At 41.4% G+C, this 23082-nt stretch overlaps 1 protein-coding gene across 5 annotated transcripts in view; it reads right to left on the reverse strand.

The window, feature by feature from the left end:
• ARID5B (AT-rich interaction domain 5B) overlaps nt 1-23082 on the reverse strand; it is a 203639-nt gene that overhangs the window by 36813 nt on the left and 143744 nt on the right. For 4 of the 5 annotated variants that reach the window (XM_072628859.1, XM_072628861.1, XM_072628860.1 and 1 more), the window contains one exon: nt 8527-8639. In XM_072628859.1, the coding sequence (XP_072484960.1) occupies nt 8527-8639 (113 nt within the window). Of the gene's footprint in view, nt 1-8526; nt 8640-10364; nt 10610-23082 lie in introns of those variants that run through there. The other variant, XM_072628863.1, reaches the window with a different exon arrangement.

The raw sequence follows: 23082 nt of genomic DNA on the forward strand, positions 1-23082 counted from the left end.
CCCAAATGTGAGACCTGGACTGCCCTCTCAGCAAGTAAAGAAAGGTAATATATTTTTATGACTGCTTCTGTTTTCCCCTAAGCTCTGTGGGTACAATAAGGGATGTTAACTTTCATAAAAGAGACTCTAGGTCACCCAAGCTCCTAAAAAATAAAAAGTTCAAGAAAAGCTCTATAAATGGGGGGGAGGAAGGTGCAAGGGTGGGGAAGCTTTGCACCCTGGCTAGATTTCCCCCTTCACAATATTATGGGAGAATATGGAGTTTAGCATTGTGTGCAGATGACCTAATATTCCATCCTCACTGCCTTTGATGACAGACTGTTCAACACAACATTAGGCTGCTGGGCTATTTTAATTGTAAAAGAGGAAGTACGAGAGGTCAGATTTTCAGCCCATGTGAGTCTTAGAGGAATTTTTGTATTCTAATATTCTCATATTGTCTATGGCCCCAGATCTAATACAGACAGAGGAATGGAAGCAAGTGATGGGGAAACATTATGAATAAAAATATCCCACATTTTCTTCTACATGTTTCATCTCCGTTTCTGGACTGATCTCTCCTTTCTAAATATGAAGGATGTAAAAAAATGATTATTTATTAAATGGAAACATATCCTCTATAAGAGTTTTCTTCATCACTTATTCCCCAGAGTAACTGTGCAAGTTTAATATCTTTAGCCTGGTACTGGAAAAATAATACTTCCCACACTACAAGTTACTGAGCTGGGCTTTTAGGTCACATTTTAATTTTTTAAAAGGCTGTGGTAATGGGATTAAGCATTTTTTTCCCAAAGGAAATCTATCACTTGCATTCTTTCTAAACTTTCATTCCTAGCAACATTATACAGAGACTTATGCCACATGAAATTTTACCTCACCACCATTTCCCATTGCTATAACTAGGGCTAGGTATGAACCCCTGATGAAATCTGTAATTTTAAAGGCTTTATTTAAATCATAAAATCACTCTACTCTATAATCGACATCACGCGGCAGCCTGGGAGAGATTTTTCAAAATATTAAGTTGGTAGTCAAAACTTGCAATTTGGAGAGATGTTTTAAGTAAATTCAAGGCAATAGGAGGGCCTATAGTTTAAAAATGGTGATGTATGTACTGGAGAAATAAAAAAAAAATCACAAATCTTAGGTTATTTTTCTAATATAAAAGGATAACAATTCTTCTTACAACTAGTATAGTAGTTGAATCAATGGCAGATGATGCACACAGTGAGATAAAATAATCATCTGGATAAATTAGGCAAAAACCTTCAGTGTGGAGTAAAAGGGTCATTTGGGCTGTTTATCCTTGATTTTAGAGTCCTGTATTAAGCCATACTGTACATACTTTGTATCTACTTCCATGGGCATGTGTTATTTCCTAGATAAGAATGTAAACTCCTTGAAGGCAAGCCCATTTTTTTTTTTTGTCTTGGAGCATCTTTATTGCCTGGTACAGTGCCCAGTATACAGTAGGCACTTAATGCTTCTTGATTCAGATTACAGATTTTGGATAATACAGATAATAATCACAATAATGACAGATAGCATTTCTGCAGTACTTTATAGATATAGTATTAATAGAACCTCACAGAGGTTATATGATTTATCCATGGCCACAAAGCTAGTGAAGAAGACAGGTAGGATCTGAACACAGGTCTTCCTTATTCTTGGTCTGGTATTCTTATTTATGGCTCCTCTCTCTGAGAAGGACCTCTCTGAAGAAGGTACAAGAATACATGTACCAGAAACATCTGGAGTGAAAAACTATAGGGAGGTCATAATTCCCACCAATGAAGGACCTACTCATATGGATGAGATCCTCAATCCAACCATGTGACCTGATCAAACATTGTTGAATAACAGCTTAGCTCTTCACTTAGCCCAGGCTGAAAAAGCTCCCAAATGCTGAAGGACAATAAGCCACAAATGTGCTTGGGGTCCTGGTGAAGACCCCTGGGTCAGCTTGGTGTTAGCTACTTTAAGGATTATCACAAAAGTGATACTCTCGACCAGCCCCATCCATGGCAATGAGAAAACACTGATTTCTTTTCTAACTTCATTTCTTAAATGCCCACTCCATGCATATCACTGTGCAAAGAATTAGGGATACAGAGACAAAAACCAAACAGACCCCACCTCACTGAAGGAGCTTACATTTTCCTCAGGGAATATAGTAGGCACAAAAACCAAGAAAACACAAGGTAATCTAAGCAGGGAAGAATCCATAAAAATTGATAATAAGTAATAATAAACAATAAATTGATAGGGAGGGACAATAAAATAAAAGGGAGGGATAAGCTCCAGGTTTCGCAAAGGGGATTCCACCAAAACCAAATCTTAAAGGAAAATGGAGAGTCTGCGAGGTGTAGCTGAGGAGGGAGGGCAGGTCAGCTATAGAGGGAATTTCATATAAAGGTACAGAAACTGGAGATAGAATGCCAAGTTCTAGCCATCCCATTAGAACACAAGGCAGACTGCATGAAAGATAAAGTGAAATCAATCTGGAAAAGGAGATTAGAACAAGACTCACAGGTCTTAAATGCCAAGCTGAGGAATATGTTTTTTAATGCCAGAAGAAATAGGGAGCCATTGAAAGTTCCATTTCAATAACATTTCCTGCTTTATCACAAACCAGCAAAAGTAGGACTTAGCGTAGTGATTACCAAACTTTTTGGACTCAACTCCTTGGATACTTTTAAAAATTATTGAGGACTCCCCCCCACCAAGAAGTTCTGCTTATGTGTCTATTTACTCTATATGAAATTAAAATGTCTTTGAATTATCATGGATCCCCTGAAGATCTCTAAGATCTCTCATCTTCAGGGTCCCCAGATAATACTTTAAGATTTGCTAGTTTAGTGGGTATATAATTACCCTTGGTCATGCACCTGATTCGTACAGACTCTGAGCAAATCAGTCTCTCAGCATTCTAGGCAACTAACTCTCTAAGACCAAAGGTTGCAAAGGTGAGCCTGCTCTGGTAGCAGGAATTTCTTCGTTGCAATGAAATAACAGGCCTATTCCCTCTCCACATCACAAATGAACTCATTCTGTGATTTTCTCTGGTAAGGGACAGAACCGACTTTCTTCCTATGCTTTCCTACATTGGCTTGAGACAAATGGTTTTTTTTTTTCTTCACTATTTTTAAGGTGTGACTCTGGTGGCCTTAATGGACTGGAAGAGGCAGTTTTCCTAAATTCTGGTATTAGCCAACCTCCCTCCTAGTACCCTCAAATAGCTTCTACCCTCTGATGATGGCTTTTAAATGAGAAGTCTGTTCTTTGCTACCACAAATAGAGCATACCTGGTGACTCAGAGAGCAAACCTTCATGGTGGCCAAACTGTACTGAATAAGTCTGACATCAAAGCAAGTGTGGAAGGAAGGGAAGGAGTGTCTATGAAGCCTGGGATACTGTGATCTTTCCATTAGAAGGCAAGTGAAAAATCAGCACCAGGGCTCACAGATCATAGGAGTCGGGACTGGAAAGGAAGAGATCGGCTAATTCGGGTGCCTCTTTTTCAAACAAGTGATCTAGTTGCTGTTGAGTCACTTTTTGTCCGACTTCATGACCCCATTTGGGGTTTTTTTGGCAAAGATACTGAAGTGGTTTACCGTTTCCTTCTCCGGTTCATTTTTTCAGAGGAGGAAACTGAGGCAGACAGGGTTGACTTGCCTAGGGTCACCCAGCCAGTAAGTGTCTGAGGTCAGATTTGAACTTAGGAAGAGGACTCTTCCTGACTCAAGACCTAGTGCTCTGTGCAGTGTGGCACCCCAAGGGGATATAGTGTCATGACCCATATCATACAGGTCCATTTAGAGTCTCTCTGAGATTTTCTCTTATTGCGCTAAGTGCCAGAGATACAAAGAGCAGCAAAAGACAGACCCTGACCTCCAAGACTTTACAATATATACGAACAAGCTCTACAGGATAAATAGGAGATAAATAACAGATGGAAAACACTGGTATTAAGAGGGATTGGGGAAGGCTTTCTGTAGAAGGTGGGGTTTTAGTTGGGATTCATAGAAAGCTGGCTTTCTTTGTATCTCCAGCACTCAGTCCAGTGAGCACTTAAGAAACTGTTTTAGTTATTAGTATTACATTTCCACTATAATGTAGCCCTTGAAATGGAGTCTGGGTTTTTTTTCACAGTGGTAAGTCTTATGGTTCCTGAGGCTAAAAACGCGTGTAGACTGATTGACTAAATGGATGAGTCAAGATTTGAACTCACGTCATATGGTTGGATTCCAAAACCCAGCATGCTTTGCTTGGACTATGGTTTTTCCCTCTCTGGCCCTTTTTTAGGACATCTATAAATGTACACGTGGTTGACTTGAAGTCTTTGGAAGATAACTCTCCAAGTGGGAAGAGATTTGTCTCCCTTCCACCCCCAGAGAACTTCCTTTAATTCAAGACCTATCACACATCCAGATTGTCACATGAGGTCTGCTGCTATAGCAAGCCAGTCATAGGTGGACTAGATCATGTTTATTATATATTCAGAAAACCAAGAATTCTGAGTTTAATTCAAGACCAAAGCCTGGACAAGGCCTCGTGAGGAGCAAAGGACAGTAAAAGCTATTGCCCAAATAACAGGAAGGAGATGCAGTGCTGTGCAAAGTATTGGACTGAGGGTCAGTCCTGGGCAGTTACTAGCTAGGTAAGTTATATTGCTTCTCTAAAACTCAGTTTTCCCATCTGTAAAACGTAATGGAAGACTGTACAAAGACTTAGAGAAAAAAGTCCAAGATGATGGTGGAAACCAGCTGCTCCAAGGGAAATCCTTCCATTCTGTGGGCACGTCTCCTCCCGTACAGGTAGGCATCCTGACCTGCTTTTTCAAAGGGCTACTGACATAGGTTTGGTCATGAGCTGGAGTGAAGCATTTCTACCCAAAATCCTTGCAGTCAGATCATCCCTGGTTTTAGAGTCAGGGGACACAGGCTGGACCTCCTAAAATGTGGGTCCCCTCATGTGCCCCTCCACTCAATAAACTTCATAGTAATAAACTGGTCTCCAGGAGCACATATAAAATATTCTGTTTGTCATTCAAAGCCCTTCCTCACCTGCCCCTTCCTACCTTTCCAGTCTTCTTCTATCTTACTCCCCACTCCAGGTATTTTCTCTGGTTGCCTCTCCTGCTTGGAATGTTCTCCCCCCCTCCCCCCTTTGCTGACTACCAACCTCTCTGGCTTTCTTTGAGTCCCAACTAAAACCCCACCTTCTACATGAAGCCTTCCCCAATGCCTCTTAATGTCAGGGTTTTCCATCTGTTATTTATCTCCTATTTTATCCTGTAGAGCTTGTTTGAATATATTGTAAAGTTTTGGAGTACAGGGCCTATCTTTTGCTGCTTTTTGTATCTCTGGCACTTAGCGCAATGCCTGGCACATACAAGGTACCTTATAAATACTGAGTGATTCCTGGATCTGAATTCAGGTCCTCTTGACTCCAGGCCCAGCACTCTACCCACTACACCACTCAGCTCTGTTCCTTCCCAGCTGTGTGCTCATGAGAAAATCATTGAACTTCTTTAATGAGCCTCAGTTTTCTCATCTGCAAAATAGATCTCCTAACTGGATTATTGTCAGGAAAGTCCTCCATAAATCATTAACTGTGACAGAATGGGGGTTATTTAAATTCCCTGAGGGTAGGGATAGTTTCATTTCTGTGTCTGTATCTTCAGCGCCTGGCACAGAAAAGACATTTAGGAAACGCTTGCTGATTGACGGGTTCTACCAGGAAACAGTAGATAGTCTGGCACCGGAAGTCAGGAGAGACTTTGTTTCGAATCCTGCCTATGACACTCCCTGAATGTGTGACAGTGGGTGAGTCACTTCACTTCTAAGTTGCAATATGGGATAATGATACCATCTACTGCAATGAGGAACAAATGAAAGAATGCATATAAAAATACTTTGTAAGCTTTGAGTGTTATACATAAATTTGAATTATTATCATTACATTCCAACTGTTAGTACTTCCTATGCAGGCAGCCCTTGAAATAGAGGCTGGGCCTTTGAATCTCATGGTTCCTGAGACTAGGTACTTGGCCTCAATGTGTTAACACAAAATCTTTACGTGAGGAAAAAACCCACAGTCAAAATTCAAGCAAGTCTATAGGAATACAAGACACCCCGATGGCCAGTACAGGCTGGTAACTTAATGTGCTTTTGAGAGGCAGCATTTGGGGGAGCAGTTCTATAAGCAGAACCTTGTATCCCATCCCTCCTCCCCCCGACCCTGCACCCACTTATCACTTTCTCAGGCACAGGGGAAAGGACTGGCTTGTCTAGAATGAGATACGGAAGGGATCCACCAATTTTCATGGTTTTGCAAGACTCTTGGGCAGCATATTTTGGTGGTGACTGTAAATGACATTAGAGGGAGTACCTGCTGGGCTTGTGATGTCACACCAATGGTATGGGGGCGGGCTGCCAAAACATGGAATTGGCAGTGCCAGGCCTCGTTGAGTGCTCCTGTCCTGAAACTGCCTGGCCCCATTTGGTAGTATCTTGTCAGAGCCTGCAAACCACATCACAGGGAACCAACCTGCTCTAATTGACATCTCTCTTGATAACCTTATGCTCATTTGCTTATGAACCCCATTCAATCCCCTAAAAAGGAAAGCATTACAACCGAGCCACATGGAGGCAAAGACAATGGTAGCCAGGTCACTCAGAAATAGCTTTCTCAATTTTGTCCTCAATCACAACATAAGAAGACACTTGATTTGCTCTTAACCAGGAATAAAACAGGCTGCCTATTTCCACTCAGCCGCTTTGAGAAAGCCTCAGGATGCTTAGGATGGACAGCCATAAAGGATCAGCCATCTGACCTCAGCAAGTCAGTATGGCTCTGTAGAAATAAACCCGGACCATGGATTCAGGGCAGGGATTCCAATCCTGGCTCTTTTATCGACCATCCATGGGATTTGGGGGAGAGGTATTTCCTCTCTCTCGACCTCAATTTCTTCATTTGTTAAAATGAAAGGATTCGGCTAGATGATTTCTGAGATCCCTAGAAATGTCTCTGTCCCTGTGGCTCCCTGGGATCGGTGAGTTTCTGTCTGAGATCATCAATTCAGGAAGGGCCCAAGACATTCATGTTCACTTTTCTCCTGGCTCCACTCCTGACTTTCTAGACTTTTCTACTTTATTGCCTTTGTTCCTTTTATGTGCTATCTCCCCCTAGTAAGCTCTTTGAGGGTAGGTACTGAATTTTTTGGGGGGGGAGGGGACTTGTATTTGGATTCTCAACACTTAGCAGAACTCCTGGTATGTAATAAATCTCTCTCTCTCTATATATATATCTCTGTTTCTCTCTGTCTCTTTCCACTGACCTACATATAGACATCTATACACTACCAAATTCCTTTGGGTTTTCTGGTGAGACAGCCATGCCAGATTGAATCAATATTGATTATTTGAGGTGTGAAGAAAGCACTTTATAAATCCTAACATTCTGTATAATCATAAAATTCTGGGAGGGGAGGGACCCCCATGGGGCTGGATCACAGGGGTCAAGCTCTTATTTCCCCACATGAGAGAGCCTGTCCAAGCTGCCACTGGAAGCTTCAGGGATTCAGAATCTAGCTCTAGAAATACAATTCGCTGAAATCTGGTCCTTAATTCTAGTCTTACAGAGCTGATTACGATAGCTGGTTTTGTTTTGAAGGGGGAAAGACATAATTGTCTTTGGCATAAAATGTCACCCAGTCCAAATACCTGGAGAAAATACTTGGTAAACTGAGCTATAGAAATCTGACCAAAGCCAGTAAGACCTGAAGAGGTAAGTCTACAAATAAATATAAACTGACCCCTTTACCCTTCACGTTAAATAAGAATAAAACACTGCAAACATCTCTTTTCAAGATACTATGTAATTCATGCCCAAGGAACAAGTTCCCAAAGGTCTAGCTGGGGATTTTGGCTTTCATTCCATGTTCCTTTCTCCTAATATGACTCTAGTGTAATCTGGGGGTGACCTGGGGGGAAACACAATTACAATTACTATATTTAGATACTTCTAATTTCATCCTCTGTTAATCTCTGAAAGATATTTAAGAGTGCGGGGGAGGGGGGAAGAATGGTTCAGCTGGTTTATTTTTGATATGGCAAGAGCAAGCCATGTCATTGTGTCCCCAACTGTGAAATCTCAGCCTTGATGACGTGGCTGCTAATCACAGTCCCTTTACCCAACAGCCAAAGCAGGAGGTGGGAAGCCTTTCTGTTGACTAATCAGAATGTCAAGTTTCTCTCTCTCTCTCTCTCTCTCTCTCTCTCTCTCTCTCTCTCTCTCTCTCTCTCTCTCCCTCTCTCTCATCTCTTTCTCATCCTCTGTCTCTCTGTCTCTGTCTCTATCTCTCTCTCCTTCTATCCACATCCCCCCCACATGCTTCAAAGGCTTAGGATGCCAAAAGTCAGATTCTGAATGGAAAACTGCATCAAGAAATAAGATGAAGAGATTTTTAAAAAGAGAAACAGAAGATTAGTACAATGAAAAGCTCTGAATGAGTGACTGTACCTTGGCAATGCTTTTGCCATCTGAATTACTGTTGGAATCCTTAACTCCATTTACTGAATCTCTTCTCTGAGGGCACGGTTTCTTTTTGCGTGGCCTTCCTTTAAGATTAGGCGCTGAAAACAAATGGAGAACAATTTATAGTCATTTTCATTTACATGGGTTTGTTTTCTTAAACAACCAAGCCAGGCTCAAAATCAATCCCCTGTAATTGTTCATAGAAATGTACACATCTGTACCCAGCCACCTCTCATTAGGAGTCACTCACTCTGATGGGCTGCATTGGCATAGACTATAAACCACCGTACCCCATTTCCCAAGACTAATCTATTATACTTTAACATATCTAATTAATATAAAAGCAAGCCCTTTGTCTCTAAAGGACGCAGACAGAAAGAAAATGCATTTCCCTGCAGATGGAAAAGATATCTTTGTAGAAACATCCAGGGTTGGAAATCATCTCTGAACCAGGCTGCAACGTACTCTGTTCTGGATTTCACAAACCTAAGTGATCAAGCAGTCTATTTGTGAGGTCATGGCAGCATGAGCCTTGGAAAACATCTGCCTTAGAAAGTTCCTCAAAGTAGCCACAGTTTCTCAAGCAGCAAAGTAAATAGATGTACATATAAAACAAAATAATTATATATAATAGAGAAAACTATAAAAACTACATGTAAATATACATACCTATAAATATACACCTGATACATAAACACATACATATGCACATAAACACATATATACAAACACACACATACATACATGTATACACATGTACTTACATATACACAAATGCACATACATATACACATATATGCTTACACACACACTATATACGGAAATATATATACACATACACATATTCGTATACATACATATACAGACACATACACACATATATACACATATACTGATATATACATACATATATATGTTATAATATACATACATATACACAAAAAGATACGTGAAGGGAGTTCACTAAAACAGCCTAAGCAGTATCTGAATGCAGTCTACTAATCTGTGGTCAGCACAATCCACATCTTTAGCACATTTATCAGAGGTGTATGAACTGGCACGTTAGACTTTTCAGGACTGGTTTTATGGAAATCTTGAGGTTTGTTTAAAGCACCCTCCCCCATTCCCCTCTTCTCCCCTCCCCCTCAAGTTCATGCTGAAGCTAGTTTAGCTCTTCTGAGGCTTTTTGGAAAAGGGCTGTACCCAGGATGCAAATCAAAGTCGTATTTCATCCCTGATGTCAAACTTAATTCCTTTTAAGACCCACATAAAGGGAGGAAGAGAAGGCAGATGTTGATTTAGCATCACCACTGTCCGGCATAAGTTTCGACATTAAACTCCCAGAGGTAAGCAGCATCAGGGTCACTTAAGAGACATGAAGTAATAGTAAGCACTCTACAAACCAACTGGTTTCTCTAGGTAGCCACTCGATGCCTTGCTTCAAGGGAGGATTAGCCAAACACCACAAACCTCTCCCTCCAGTGTTTCCTAGCTGTTGCTAATCTAACTTTTTGCCACACAGTTAACCAGTGGGTTTTAGGGCATCTTACATCCTAAGCATTTGGCAAATACAATTAAGGCTACTAATTTGATTTTTCCAGTTTGTGGGAAAAGCTGCCTTAACTCTACGGACAGTAATAATGATGATGATAAAGGGGGGAGGTTACTGAACTTTATTGTTGTCCACTAGCCACTAGTTCCTCCTCCCTCCGCCCCCCCCTCCCGCCCTCCCCAAACTTGAAATTCTTTCAGAAGGCTCGCCTGGATTTATGATCAGAAGAAAACATGCCCCAGAACGAAGTAAAGAGAAAGTAATGATTTACCCATTCCAATCGACAAGCATCGGCCTGATTTCTATCTGTGCTCATGAATGCCAGACGCACGCAGCATGTGACTGCCCACTACTACATCCCTGGACGTCTCGAGCTTTCCTCCAAATGAGCCTTCGGAGTCTCTGTTCTCTGCTTACAACTGCCCTCCCCCCGCGGTTCCATTACTCATGTAAACACAGAGCCGTGACTAGCCCCGAGTGTGGGAGTGTGGGATGAGCCCCTGGCCTTGCCAGACTGGCAGCGAGGCTGCTCCGAGCTCTCCACCTTCTTAATGGGGCTGGTGATTTCATCCTAATTGTTTTGTTGACTCTGACCTCTTGCACCAAGCCCAGCTAGGACTCCATGCCACGTTCCATGAATCTGACACTCTGGGGAGCCCCGAGCCAGGGCATTTCATATCTTGTATAGGTGACATTGTAGAGGAACAGAAATGTTCCTAAGAGCTAAGCTGTAATGCCTGCAATGTACTAGGTACACTTGGGTGTCAGGAACCAAAATAAAGTCAAAGCCGAATGCAAGGGAAAACTTGGCCTGGGCCCGAAGTGTTTCTTTAGAAACACATACAACAAACCAAGCCAAAACAACACACCCCTGCCCCAAAGCCCAAGTTATCTTCTGTCCTTAGTTCTTCTACAATTCTAACAAAGACCCTGTTGCGGCCCACCAGGGAGAGTCCACCTTTTTGCAAACCAGAACCAAGAGAGGGCAAGAAAGGGTCAGAAGTCGGCAGAAGAATAAGCTACTTTGTACATTCCTCAAGTTGCTTAAAGATTGAGAGCAGCACAGGAAGCTACAAATTCAACCACAAAGTCGAAGTCCGAACCCAATTCTAAGGATTCTAACAAATAACAAATACAAGTAACTTTTAAGCAGGACAAGACAACTCAAGAAAAAACTTGTCATCTTTAGGACGTTAGTGAATTCAAGTGGACAGACTTGGAATCGAGGGATGCCCTCAGAGGCTTTTCCAGATGCGTGACCCTGGATAAGTCATTTAGCCTCTTTCTGCCTCAGTTTTCTCATCTGTAAAATAGGGATAGCAATGACACCCACTTCCCATATTGTGTGGATAAAATGAGATAATATTTGTAAAGTCCTTTGAAAACCTTAGAAGCGCCATGTAAATGCTAAATATTTAATAATCAATCCTTTACTAAGTAGCACTATTTCCTGTTTGCTATGGCCTGATGGCAAAGCTAGTGTCCTGACTGCCAACATGGCCATATGGGGTGATATGCCTCCTACCCCCTCCCAGGCTCAACCCACCTGTTGCTGTCTATATAGTTGAAAAAAACAGAAGAAAATAAATCAGTTAAGTATGTGTTGAATTTGGGATAATAGAAAGGGGTATGAGGATTAGTACTGGAAAGCGTATCATGTGAAAATTATACTAGAATTGCCAGCCCTTAGAAGATCAAATTAGGCGAGAACCTATAGAAACCCAGATTTTGGGAAAAACTTCCTAAAATTAGAATGGACTGCCTCAGCAGGTGGTGAGTTCTCTGACACCAGAGGTCTTCAGGTACAGTCTGAGTGACTACTGACTGGGGATGTTGTAAAGGGTCATCAGCCCAGGTATGGACTGGAGCCAGTGGCCTCTGAGAAACCGTGAATGTACAACAGCTCTCAGTTGTTGGCTAGATGTGCAGAGAAAGTCCAGTGTGGTGGTTGTTCAAGGTTCTTCTCACCAGTGGCTACCTGAAGGCTTATCTCAAGCCTGGTGTCATATTGGGTTCTAAATGAATTTCTGAATGTCAGGTTCATCCATTCTCCCAAAATACTACCTTGAATGGCACTGAGTTAGAGATCACTCTGGCTTCAGGGGTCACTTTGAGAGCTGAGGAGACCATCTTTTGATAAAAATATGGCAGAATATCTTAGAAATAGCATATTGATGCAAGATAGGCCAGGCCTTTCTTTTCCAGATATGTAAGAAGTGGGAGTGGGGGTGGGAAGTTGCAGGGGACAAAGGGGAGGAATTTCAGGCTTTAATTATTCTGCATCAAATGACTACCCCCTTATCAGCTAGGTGGTACAGTGGATAGAGTCCCACTCCTGGATTCATGAAAAGACAAATTCCAATCCTGCCTTAGACATTTACTAGCTGTATGACCCTGGACTAGTCATTTAACCTCTGCTTGCCTCAGTTTCCTCAACTGTAAAATGGGGGTAATAACAGCCCTTACCTCATAGGGCTGTTGTAAGGAACAAATGAGATAACGTTTGGAAAATACTCAGCACAGTTCCTGGCCTACAACAGATGCCAAATAAATGTTTGTTCACTCTCCCCTCCCCCAACTTCCTACCACATTCACCATCCCAAACCAAGTTACCCTAAAGTCCGAATACACATATCCTTATGATAATAATAACAGCTGGAAATTCCTTAAAACAGAGACTCTTAACCTTTTGTGTGTGATGGGCCCCTCTGGCAGTCTGGTGAAACCTACGGACCAATTCTCAAAATAACATTACTAAATGCATGAAGCAAAATACATTGGGTTACACAGAAAGCTGATGATATTGAAATTCAGTAATTGATACACACACACACACACACACACTTTTTAAGAGTCCACAGACCTCACCTCAATTTAAGAATTTAGGTCTTAATTGGGTTTTAAGATTTAAAAAGCACTCTATATACATTGTCATTTAATCTTCCTTGAACACAAAATTTGGCCACCATTTTGCTTAAAGCCCAAACTTCAGGGGAGGGGGTGGGGGGGCGTTAGATCTCCACTAGGGAAGGCAAACAGAGAAATCAGGGCAGTGCCTACTTAAGTAATTCATGCCTGGCTCAAACCAGTTTTATTAATCTCTCACTTCTAAGAGACCATTAAGCTTTCCCACAAATTTACAAAACACACACACACACACACAAAACCAAGAATATGCACATATTTGCCTGCAGAGGGTGCATGTGCGTGTAAATGTGTAATTCAAATTCACCTCTAGCCACCCACACTCATGTAAGGAGACACTTATTTTAATAACCCTGCCTGGAGTAGTCAACAGAGAACTTTCTATGGGAGAAAGAAACTGCCATGTCTACCTCACTCCGGAACCACAGAACATTTGGCCATGGTCAATCTCTGAGAGTTCAGTAAAATATGGATTTCACTGAACAGGGGGCCACAGATACCCAGTGAAGGGCTAGAAACCGAGGAGTTAGAGGTCTCAACCCACTCATGCTTACTCCCCTATATTAGTCACATTTGCTCTTCTGGCTAATCATTCAAAAATCTCTGTGGTTTGAACAAGGATTTCCTGTACCACCGGTCATCTTTTCTTCGTTACTTACTTGGTGCTATGAAATGAACGAAGAGTCACCTTTATGAAGTCCCAGCCACTGGGAGGGCCAAAAGCACAGGCATATCAATGCTAGGAGAACTCAGGGATCCCCAAAGGTCCTGTGTGGCCTGATACCCTTGGTGGGCATCATCTGAGCATTGTCCTGCACTGTGCCAGCTTGCCTGGCCAAACAAACCACTTCAGATCCCAGATCACTAGGGCATGATTGCAAATTCACTTCTGTCTGTCACAGAACTGGGCAAGTCCCGGTATGGGGAAATAGATTCACACAAAAACACTCATGATAAATAATCCTAATAAGAGTAACAATTCAGAGTAACAAAACAACGGAAATGTACCCAGCTACTGGCCAAGTAAACTGCTTTTGGCTTCAGTGTTCCTGTTCTTCAATTTGTCCCTTCCTTCCTGTGGTAACCCTCTCTTTTTAACATTCATGATCTTGGAAACGCTATAAAGATGAACACCTCTAAAAGTTGGATCAACTCGACATTTAACAAGCCTTTCCCGTTTTGTAAAGAGAAGGCTTTTGCCAACAAGCAAAGCTTTGCACTCTCTCAAGACATGCTTGGCGCCCCTCCACCCCAGAGATAGGAGAGGATCTCTGGTGGGCCTTGGTTCAAGTGGTCCCCTGAAAATCACAGGCATCAGCTCCCCAAAGAGTATTTGATAAAGTCTGACAACAGCAATCCATATCGAGAGGGAGTCAGAGGAAAGTTAATCCGTTTGATTGCAAATTGCCACAAGGACAGAAACAGCAAACAGAAGGCCAGTGACTCAAGCATCAGAGGCTGAAAAGCATTCTCCATGTGGTGTGTGCAGCATACGCTGTGGATAATAGCCCACATTTCTCTAATGCCATTCCTCTGAGGATCTCAAAGCTCTGTTTACAGAGACAGGAATCTTAAAAATACTCTGATGAGTTGCAGGGTGGGACATGCTCTTTCTGGAAAAAACTAATTTAATTGTCATTGCTGTGTTCTATTTTAAATGTTTCCCTTTTGACTTTTGAGAGACTTCCTCTTTCACCGTGGCAAAAAATAGTTTGGGTGTTTTTAAGTTATTAATTTAAAAGGTTGAGACTTGGAGGCTTCTGACAGTCTTGGTTTCTACTGAAACCACATTTGACATTGAGAGCGTAAAAAAAGAAAAAAGGATTTTGCAGATTGTCCCTTATAAGATTTCTCTTCTTTCAGATACTTAAAACCAAACCAAAAACTAAAGAACTCTAAATTTGGTCTGAACACATGTCTTTCAGAATATAAATACAAAAACGTTTCCCAGAAATTGCATTTTATTTCTATATTTACTGTTTTCAAGCACATCTGCCTACGTACAGGCCCTCACACAGTGGGACTACATCAGTGTGGGTAACTCACTACACCTGGCAACCGGTATATACAGCCATTAGCTAAACCCAACTTTGTACTCAGAAGGCACCTACCCCATAGGGATGCAGGCCCTGAGTTTGGAAGCTGTTAGCTAGCTTTTACGGAATTTTTTCTCCTAGACTTTGAAAATCAGTAGAAATGCTTCAAAGCACTGAGAGATGAATAGAAGAGTGGTATCCCTAAGGAGAACAATGACACTTGATCCTAATCAACATTCTAGAATAGGTGGGAATCTCTAGATGGTGCTCATCTACCATGCTGGAAAAACTCTGGGGCATCAGCATGGGAGATGGATTTAGTGTCAAGTATCCAAGGATTAGTTTAGTTATAATTTTAAAATGTCATCTCCAGGATGAGCATCACAAAATGATGATTTTTGGGGGGGAGGAAAGGGGAAGAATTCAACAACTCATGAATTAGTCTCCTAAGACACCGACAGAAAGATTGTATGTGATCTGTATGAGTAGAGAGGGTCTTCCATGGAAGAAATCACAGATCATTCTAGTATCAGGAAATAAAGATTATCTATGGGTACTTCAAGGAGGCACTTGAGGACTTGCTATTTTCTAGTTGTTCTGAAAAATCCCCTCTAATAATTTCCCTTTTTTCCAAATAAAGATATTAGAGATTTTCAAGACTCCTTGGTAATTGAATAATTTGGCCCTGGGTCACCCCAACACATGAGATTACAAAAACCCACATAAGGAGACCAGAGCCCAAGTCAATTGTCCAACCCTAAATTATCCTGGGCAGCCCCCTTAGATATCACATGATTGAGGAGGCATAAGTGATTGCACTGAAAAAGGTTCCATGAACAAAAATGTGGTTGGGAAAACTGGGGGACAAGCCTGGGCCCCGAGATGCCTGGCGTGGATCCATTTGTTACAAGGTCTCCTGGCCGGGATCCCTGCGCCCAAACTACAATGTTCATAGAAATCAGGTCTCAAGACTGGGAAAAGGACAATCATTTTATTACAAGGAAGATGACGAAATGAAGCTGGAGGAAGGGGAGGCCTCGCTGGGATGGCATTTTGTCAAAATGAGTGAGGTAGTTCAATGGAATGTATGACCTCATTTGTCATACCTGCATCTCTCCTTAGTAGCTCACATCCAAAACAGCCAAATACTCTTTGAGGGATCAACAAACCATATACGTAAATAAGTACTCCTCTATCTCCTACCAGAACACCCACCCCCACCCTTCACGAACCCTCTTACTCACTCCCCATTCTCATACTTGTGAAGGCTAGAGAATTGTTAATGGCCTTGATCGAAGTTTTCCTGATTTCAAAGCCATCTGATTTGCATAGCTACTTCCTGATTTGCCTTTCCTTTCTCTGCCTTGGAGGGCTTCATTTCTCAGAAACACTTAAAAACACAAATTATTATATTTCCCCCTTCATGAACTAAATAAATCATGCTGGTTCATCTGTATCACTAATTGGTTTGAAAGCATGCGACTCCATGAATTCTTGCTATCAAAATGGATGTCAGCCACTTAGGGCATATTTAGCTTTGTCAACACTGATGAATTTCCAAGGGAGAATAGCGAGGAAAAACATCGATCAGACAATTCCAACATCTCCCACTGACCAGCAAGCAGTGGATTGAGAGAGAAAGGCATTTCAGTGATTACAGAAAAAATTTAGTAAGTCTGAAATAGTTTTTGACCCAAAGGATGATGACAACTGGAATACAGTTTGTGGATATTTACAGACTCAGAATCTTAGAGCTAGAAGTTTACAAAGGCAGCACCATCCAGTGGATAAGAATGCTGAACCTGAAGCCAGGAAGAAGAGGGTTCAATTCTTGTCTCTGACATTTGCCTCAGTGGTCCCTGTTGTAAAATGTCCTTCCCTCATAGGGGGACTTTAGGCAGAAGTTCTTAATCTGGGGTTCCACAAAAAGGGTTAAAAATTTGATAACTGCATTTCAATATAACCGGTTTCCTTTGAAATTCTGTGGCTTTTTTATTTTATTTTATGCATTTGAAAACATTCTTCTGAGAAGGGGTTCAAAGGCTTCACCAGACTACAAAGAGGTCCGTGACACAAAAGACATTCTAACCTATGGTTAATAGGCTCAATGAGATAATATATGAAAAGTGCTTTGTGCATTTTAATATAAGTGAATATCAGTTATTATGTAAGCCCAATCCTTTCTTTTTATAGCTAAGGAAACTGAGGAAAGTACTTTCACCACATCATACACCTCCAGAGCTCTTAATTCCCAGTCTAGTCCCATACTGTTACATTATGATGGGTCAACCATGCCCTTGAGATGCTGTCACTGATGCTGAAAATTGAGGGCAGCTGTAAAACAGAAAGGGAAACAGAATTTGCTATGATGCTTGGTCTTACAAAAAGCCTTCTACAAGTGGTAAAGGAGATCAGGACCCAAGTGAGACCTGTCAAAGTTTCACCTCCCTTCAACCAATGCCTCCCTCATCAGAAAATCTCCTCTGAAGAAGGGGGAGGTGTCCTCAGGAAGGCAAGAAGTGAGGTAAGGAGAGGCAAAACACACCACCCTGAAGTCATTTTGTACCCAAAGCTGCTCAGAACTCCTGCTCAGGGGCACAAGTGCATCTGGGAAACTCTGCCCTGTGGACTCCATTGCTTCTGAGGTTCAGAAGGATTGGGAGAACATCTTGGGATGTCCCAAGTATCCTCGCTGTGTCAAAGCATGAAGGCCAAGCACAAGACAGTTGACTCTCCCAGGTGTCTTTACTACCTACAAATTATCTCTGGCTAGCTTAAGATGATAAATATTTAACAAGTCCTCCCAACTCCAATTGGAATGGCAGCTAGGTGGCATGGTGCTAGACTTGTGAGTCAGAAAAGTATGAGTTCAAATCCTGCCTTGGACCATTCCCAGCTGTGTGACCCTGGATTCATTAACTTCCACTGGCTTCAGTTCCTTCATCTGTAAAATGGGGTTAATAATAGTATCTACTGAGAACCAAATCTGTTAACACGTCCAGCGCTTTGTAAACTGTAAAGAACTATATAAACGCGATTACTATTACACATCTAGAATTGTCTTGGAGGAATTTAAACTTTCATCCTCTCTACTCTGTCTACTTTTCCTGAACTCACCATCTTTTATGGATTGACTTGTGAAGAACCAATGCCAGCCAACAGATCAGGTGGGTTCTCGGTAGACAGAGAACGCAACAGGTTAGGAGTGACATGGTGGGGAACCCTGCAAGTGTCCCATTAAAACTAGGACAAAAGAATATTGTTCAAATGTTAAACTAGATGGATCTTTGAAAAAGACTTGAACCTCAACTTAGAAAAATCTCAAATTTCCATTTTTGGAAGAAGTCTCTGTAAACAGAGATATACATTCTTTCTCAGGATGGTATCACATAATAAAAAATTAATGTTAACCCCTCAGATGCTTGACATTTTCTCAGTATTTCAAGATTTGTGTTGGAAATGTTTCTACCACAAATAAAAATTTGGATTTCCTCAGTCTCCAAAGGATTTAAAGCCGAGTAACCTTGTAAATACAGAAAATGAATTTTTGTCATTAAAAAATAATAATCAAGAGACCTACTCCTTCTTATCTGTAATTGAAATGTTCTGTGGAGTTAGAATAGAACATGACAGAAGAGATTTGAAAGCTACATTTCGTATTGAATATCCTTGAAAGGAGCAGTAAATATCAGAAAAATTTTCTAATTCATATGTACACAGTGCATTCTTGTTCAACCATTTCTCCTGGTTTGGGTTTGGAAACAAGATATTCTATTCTCGACATTGAGGATAATTGATTTGCTACATCTCTTAAGAAAACATTCCCCATTTGAAAGGAACTGAAATGGACACTTTTTTGGGGTGGTGCAAATTAACATGGAGACATTTAACTGAGTGCAGACTTGAGACTGAAAAATTATGAGGGTGATTTTTATTTTTAATCGTGGACTTTCTCATTAAAAAGAAGGGTGGGGGGAGAGCAGCACAAAAGAAGGAGTTCAATGTCACCAAGGGGAGAGTTTGGTTTTCAAAGGCTCTATTCTTTCAGGCAATAAAAGAAGTTTTAAAAGAAATAAAAATGCACTCCATAAAATGAGGATTTTTCTCCCTTATTTTGATTTTTCTGCCACCATCAGAAAGGAAAATTGAAATTCCAAGTCACTCATATTTGGACAAGGCCCTGAGGGCAGAATCAGTCCCTATTGAAATGGAAGAGCTTGCCAAAGGACCTAGAAGGGATGTGATCAAGCCGCAAGGGAGCTGGGTAGCCCAGTGGGTAGAAGGATTGTTGGCCTTTGGAGTCAAGAAGATTTGAGTTCAAATCCTGCCTCAGGCACTTCCTAACTGGGTCCCTAAACTTTAGCTTCCTTGTCTGAAAAAATGGCTATGAGAAAAATTTCTACTTCGTGGGGTTAATAGGAGAATAAAGAGATAATATTTGTGAAACACTTTACAAAACCTTAAAGAGTTAGGTCATTGCCAGCGGTTACAATTAGGATCCTCTTGTTCAACCCTCCCTTTATAGATGAAGAAACTGCCCATGAAGTGACTGCTTCAGCTACAAAGGATGCAAGGATTGGAATTCAAGCCTCTGACTGCACTAGCTCCCCCAAGTCAAGGCTCTTCCCATTAAGCCACACTCCCTTAGCTACCGAGGATCTTCAGCAACAGCGATTTATCATTTCCTCCGCCATTATACACACACACACACACACACACACACACACACACACACACACACACACACAAGCATCTGTTGTGAGATGGGCCCTGGTCTTGGTGATGATACATAGGCAACAGCACTGTAAAAAATTATTACTAAAAAGAATATTCTTGAACACCAAAAATTAGTGTAATGTGCAAGAAGGGGGAGAAGAAGAGAAGAGGTCTATGTGGTGCCTGTAGCATGAAATGGGCTCGATTTGGACCTGGGTTCAAATTTTGGTTCTGCCATGATACCAAATGGGCAGTTCACTTGTAACTTCTATGGGTCTCACTTTTCTCACCTGTAAAATAAGGGGGTTCCCTTCCTGATAAAATCCTAGGACCCTAAGGAAGGGAAGAGTAAGTAAAACTCAATAATATGTTAACAAAAGGTAAAAAGAAGTACCGATCAGTAGGTAGAACAAAGGGGTTTCAGGTAAAGAGAAAACTTGACAGAGCAACAGCGGCGGTTTCTAGACAGACATCCTTGCTTAACAGCTGGTTGGGGGCAGTGGGGTTTGAATCTCTTGTTCTTTTTTTAAAAATATATCCTCCCACCCATTAAATTTTAAAGCAAACTTTTAAACTTTTTTTAAAGTTTTGAGTCCAAATTCTATCCCTCTATTCCCCCCTCTCCCAAGACAGTAAGCAATCAAATATAGGTTATACATGTGCAATCACAAAGAACATTTCCATATTACTCATTTTGTATAAGACTTGAATAAAAAAAAAGAATTGAAAGTGAAAAAATAGAATGTTTCAATCTGCAATCAAAGAATATCAGCTCTTTCTCTGGAGGCGGATAGTCTGCTTCATCATGAGTCCTTTGGGATTTTCTTGGATCACTGTATTGCTGAGAAAAGCTAAGTCACTCTCAGTTTTTCTGCTGTTACTATGTGCAAGGTTCTTCTGGCTCTGTTCACTTCACTTTGCATCAGTTCATGGAAGTCTTTCCCTGAACCCTCATTCTTAAATGATAAACACTGTGGCTTCTGTGTAACTTCCCTTTAAAATGTCACTGATTTTCCTCCAACTTAATATTTTGTGGTAACTTCCCACGGTTATATTTTATTTGCTCTGCATATTTATTCACATGTTGCACCCCCAAAAGAATGTAAGCGCCGTGAGGGCAAGGACAGGGTAAGGCAGTCTTTGTACTGCTATGCTAGGAGCAGGGCCTGGTACCCTGGAAGCTCTTAAATGCTGCCTGCCTCTCATTCCTGAACATCCCACCAGCCCTGGGATGCCATCAGCACCTGCAGGAAAAAGGACCAGAAATCCAAGAAGAGTATACAGAGGGGAAAACAGTACAGAACTCAGGCTTTCCCTGATGCACCCACCTGGATGTCATGAGCTCTAACAAAGCCCCAGAACTGAATCAGCCCCTTCTGTGGTCTAAAGCCTGGAACTCACCAATAAGTGGGTCATAGCCCCTCCAACCCCAGGCTCCTCCTCCTGTATCATGTTTCAGTTCTTTCTCAGTACAGAAGTCTAACCAGAAGGTAGACATCCTCCAAGCCCAACATACCAAGTAAATGGACTTGCACCAGCCTGGATTCATTTGGGGCATACCATGAAGGCCTTGATTGTGAAAATAAAAAGGAAACAGCTTTCTGAATCCTAACTCTAGGACATATTTTCCTTTCTTAGAAGGTAAGACCCTTACCACGCTGGGGTGATCGGGGCAGTGCCTCCAGACTGAGAGCAAAAGGTGAGTGCATCATGGATTCAAGACCAGTGTTCAAATCCAGTCTTTGTTGCTTGCTACTTGTGTGGCTTGGGAGAAACCACTTATTTCTTCAAACCTCAGTTTCCATATCTTCAGAATGGAGCAGATAGTTTATACCTCCAACATTTGCAACCTGTCTTATCTAGGGCAATCACTTGGACTCAGTCTCCTCATCTGTAAAATGAAGAAGTCAGATTAAGTCTCTGACCTTTCATACCCTAGCAAATCATATGACCTCCCTGGGCCTCAGTTCCTCCATCTGTCAAATAAGGAGGCTTGCTTAGCTGCCCTCTGAGATCCCTTCCAGCTCTGGAGCTGTGATCCTGAATAAAAGATCAATAAACTCCCTCCTTGCTCTAAAATCTCAAGAGTCCTAGGGCCCTCCCCCGGCCAAGCCCCCAGACAAAGATTAAACCTCCTTCTTGGGACCCTTTCTATTTTCATGAAGTTTCTGCACTGGTTCAACCCAGATATGGCTGTACATTCTGATCCCTTGTGCTACAGTTCTGATGTGTTTGTCTTTGTCCACATGGTTTGCATATTTCAGCACGCAACATTATTAACTCATGACCAACTGTCAGCTGATCATTATCTAACCCATGGGGGTCTCCCCCCAAAAAAAATCCTTATTTGGGCAAAAGCTCTTGTCTGCAATACTCCCGATTTCCCTCCAAAGAGCTTTATTTGGACTACTGCTCACTGTCAATGGAAACTCCAAGGTTACATATGCAAAGATGAGGAAAACAAATCCTTAGCAAGTTTCAACACTAAGATAATATTAAAACCATCTCAAAGCTTTGTTAGCTGAAAGGAAACTCTCAGTGGCCCTCTAGTGTTACAGCTCTGCTCTGCATAAAGGAGAGCACAGAAAACCAGGAGGTGGAGGGAGAATACTCAGTCACTTCAATCAGATGCAGAAAATGACATCAGTCTCACTAGTAACAATTCCAAAGTAGCAGTCATTCTGTTAATTGGTTTGTTTTTAATTTTTAAAAATGTACTCTGAGGTAGCTGAGGTAGCCTGGGTCTATGGAAATGACAATCCTTTGTTTTTCCCACATACAAAGACTTCATTATATTTACAACCATAACTGTTGTGTGTGGCCAATTGATTTTTCCAATCTTTAGGATCCTTCGAAATCACTGTCCCCTGCATTAAAGGTTCCCTCACGACCAAAAATAAACTGGTGGAAGAACCAGTTCAGTATTATAGGAACCAAGGAAATGAGCTGGTAGAATTCCCTAATATGGAAGAGTAACTAAGTTTATTTTTTTTTAAGAGCAGTTTATTTTGCTTCTGAAAATGGGTAACATATGGAAAGTGTGACCCTATTGAAACAAGTGGAGGTAGAGTACTTCTCTTCTCGTGGTATAGAAAGAATGCTGATTTTAGAATTGGAACATTCCTCAGGGGTGTGCCTCAGTTTCCTCAATTGTCAGAAAAGGTGATAGGACTAGATGATTTGGGCATACTTTGACTTTCCTTCTCTTTAGAGAGACTGTCTAATTTTTCTTCCTTAAAACCTATTTGAAGGAGCCCACAATCTCTATTCAAGGATGGTCAAACTAAGCATGCGTACTTTATTAAAAAAATT

The sequence above is a fragment of the Notamacropus eugenii genome, chromosome 1 (assembly GCF_028372415.1).
Source record: "Notamacropus eugenii isolate mMacEug1 chromosome 1, mMacEug1.pri_v2, whole genome shotgun sequence".
Lineage (NCBI taxonomy): Eukaryota > Metazoa > Chordata > Mammalia > Diprotodontia > Macropodidae > Notamacropus > Notamacropus eugenii.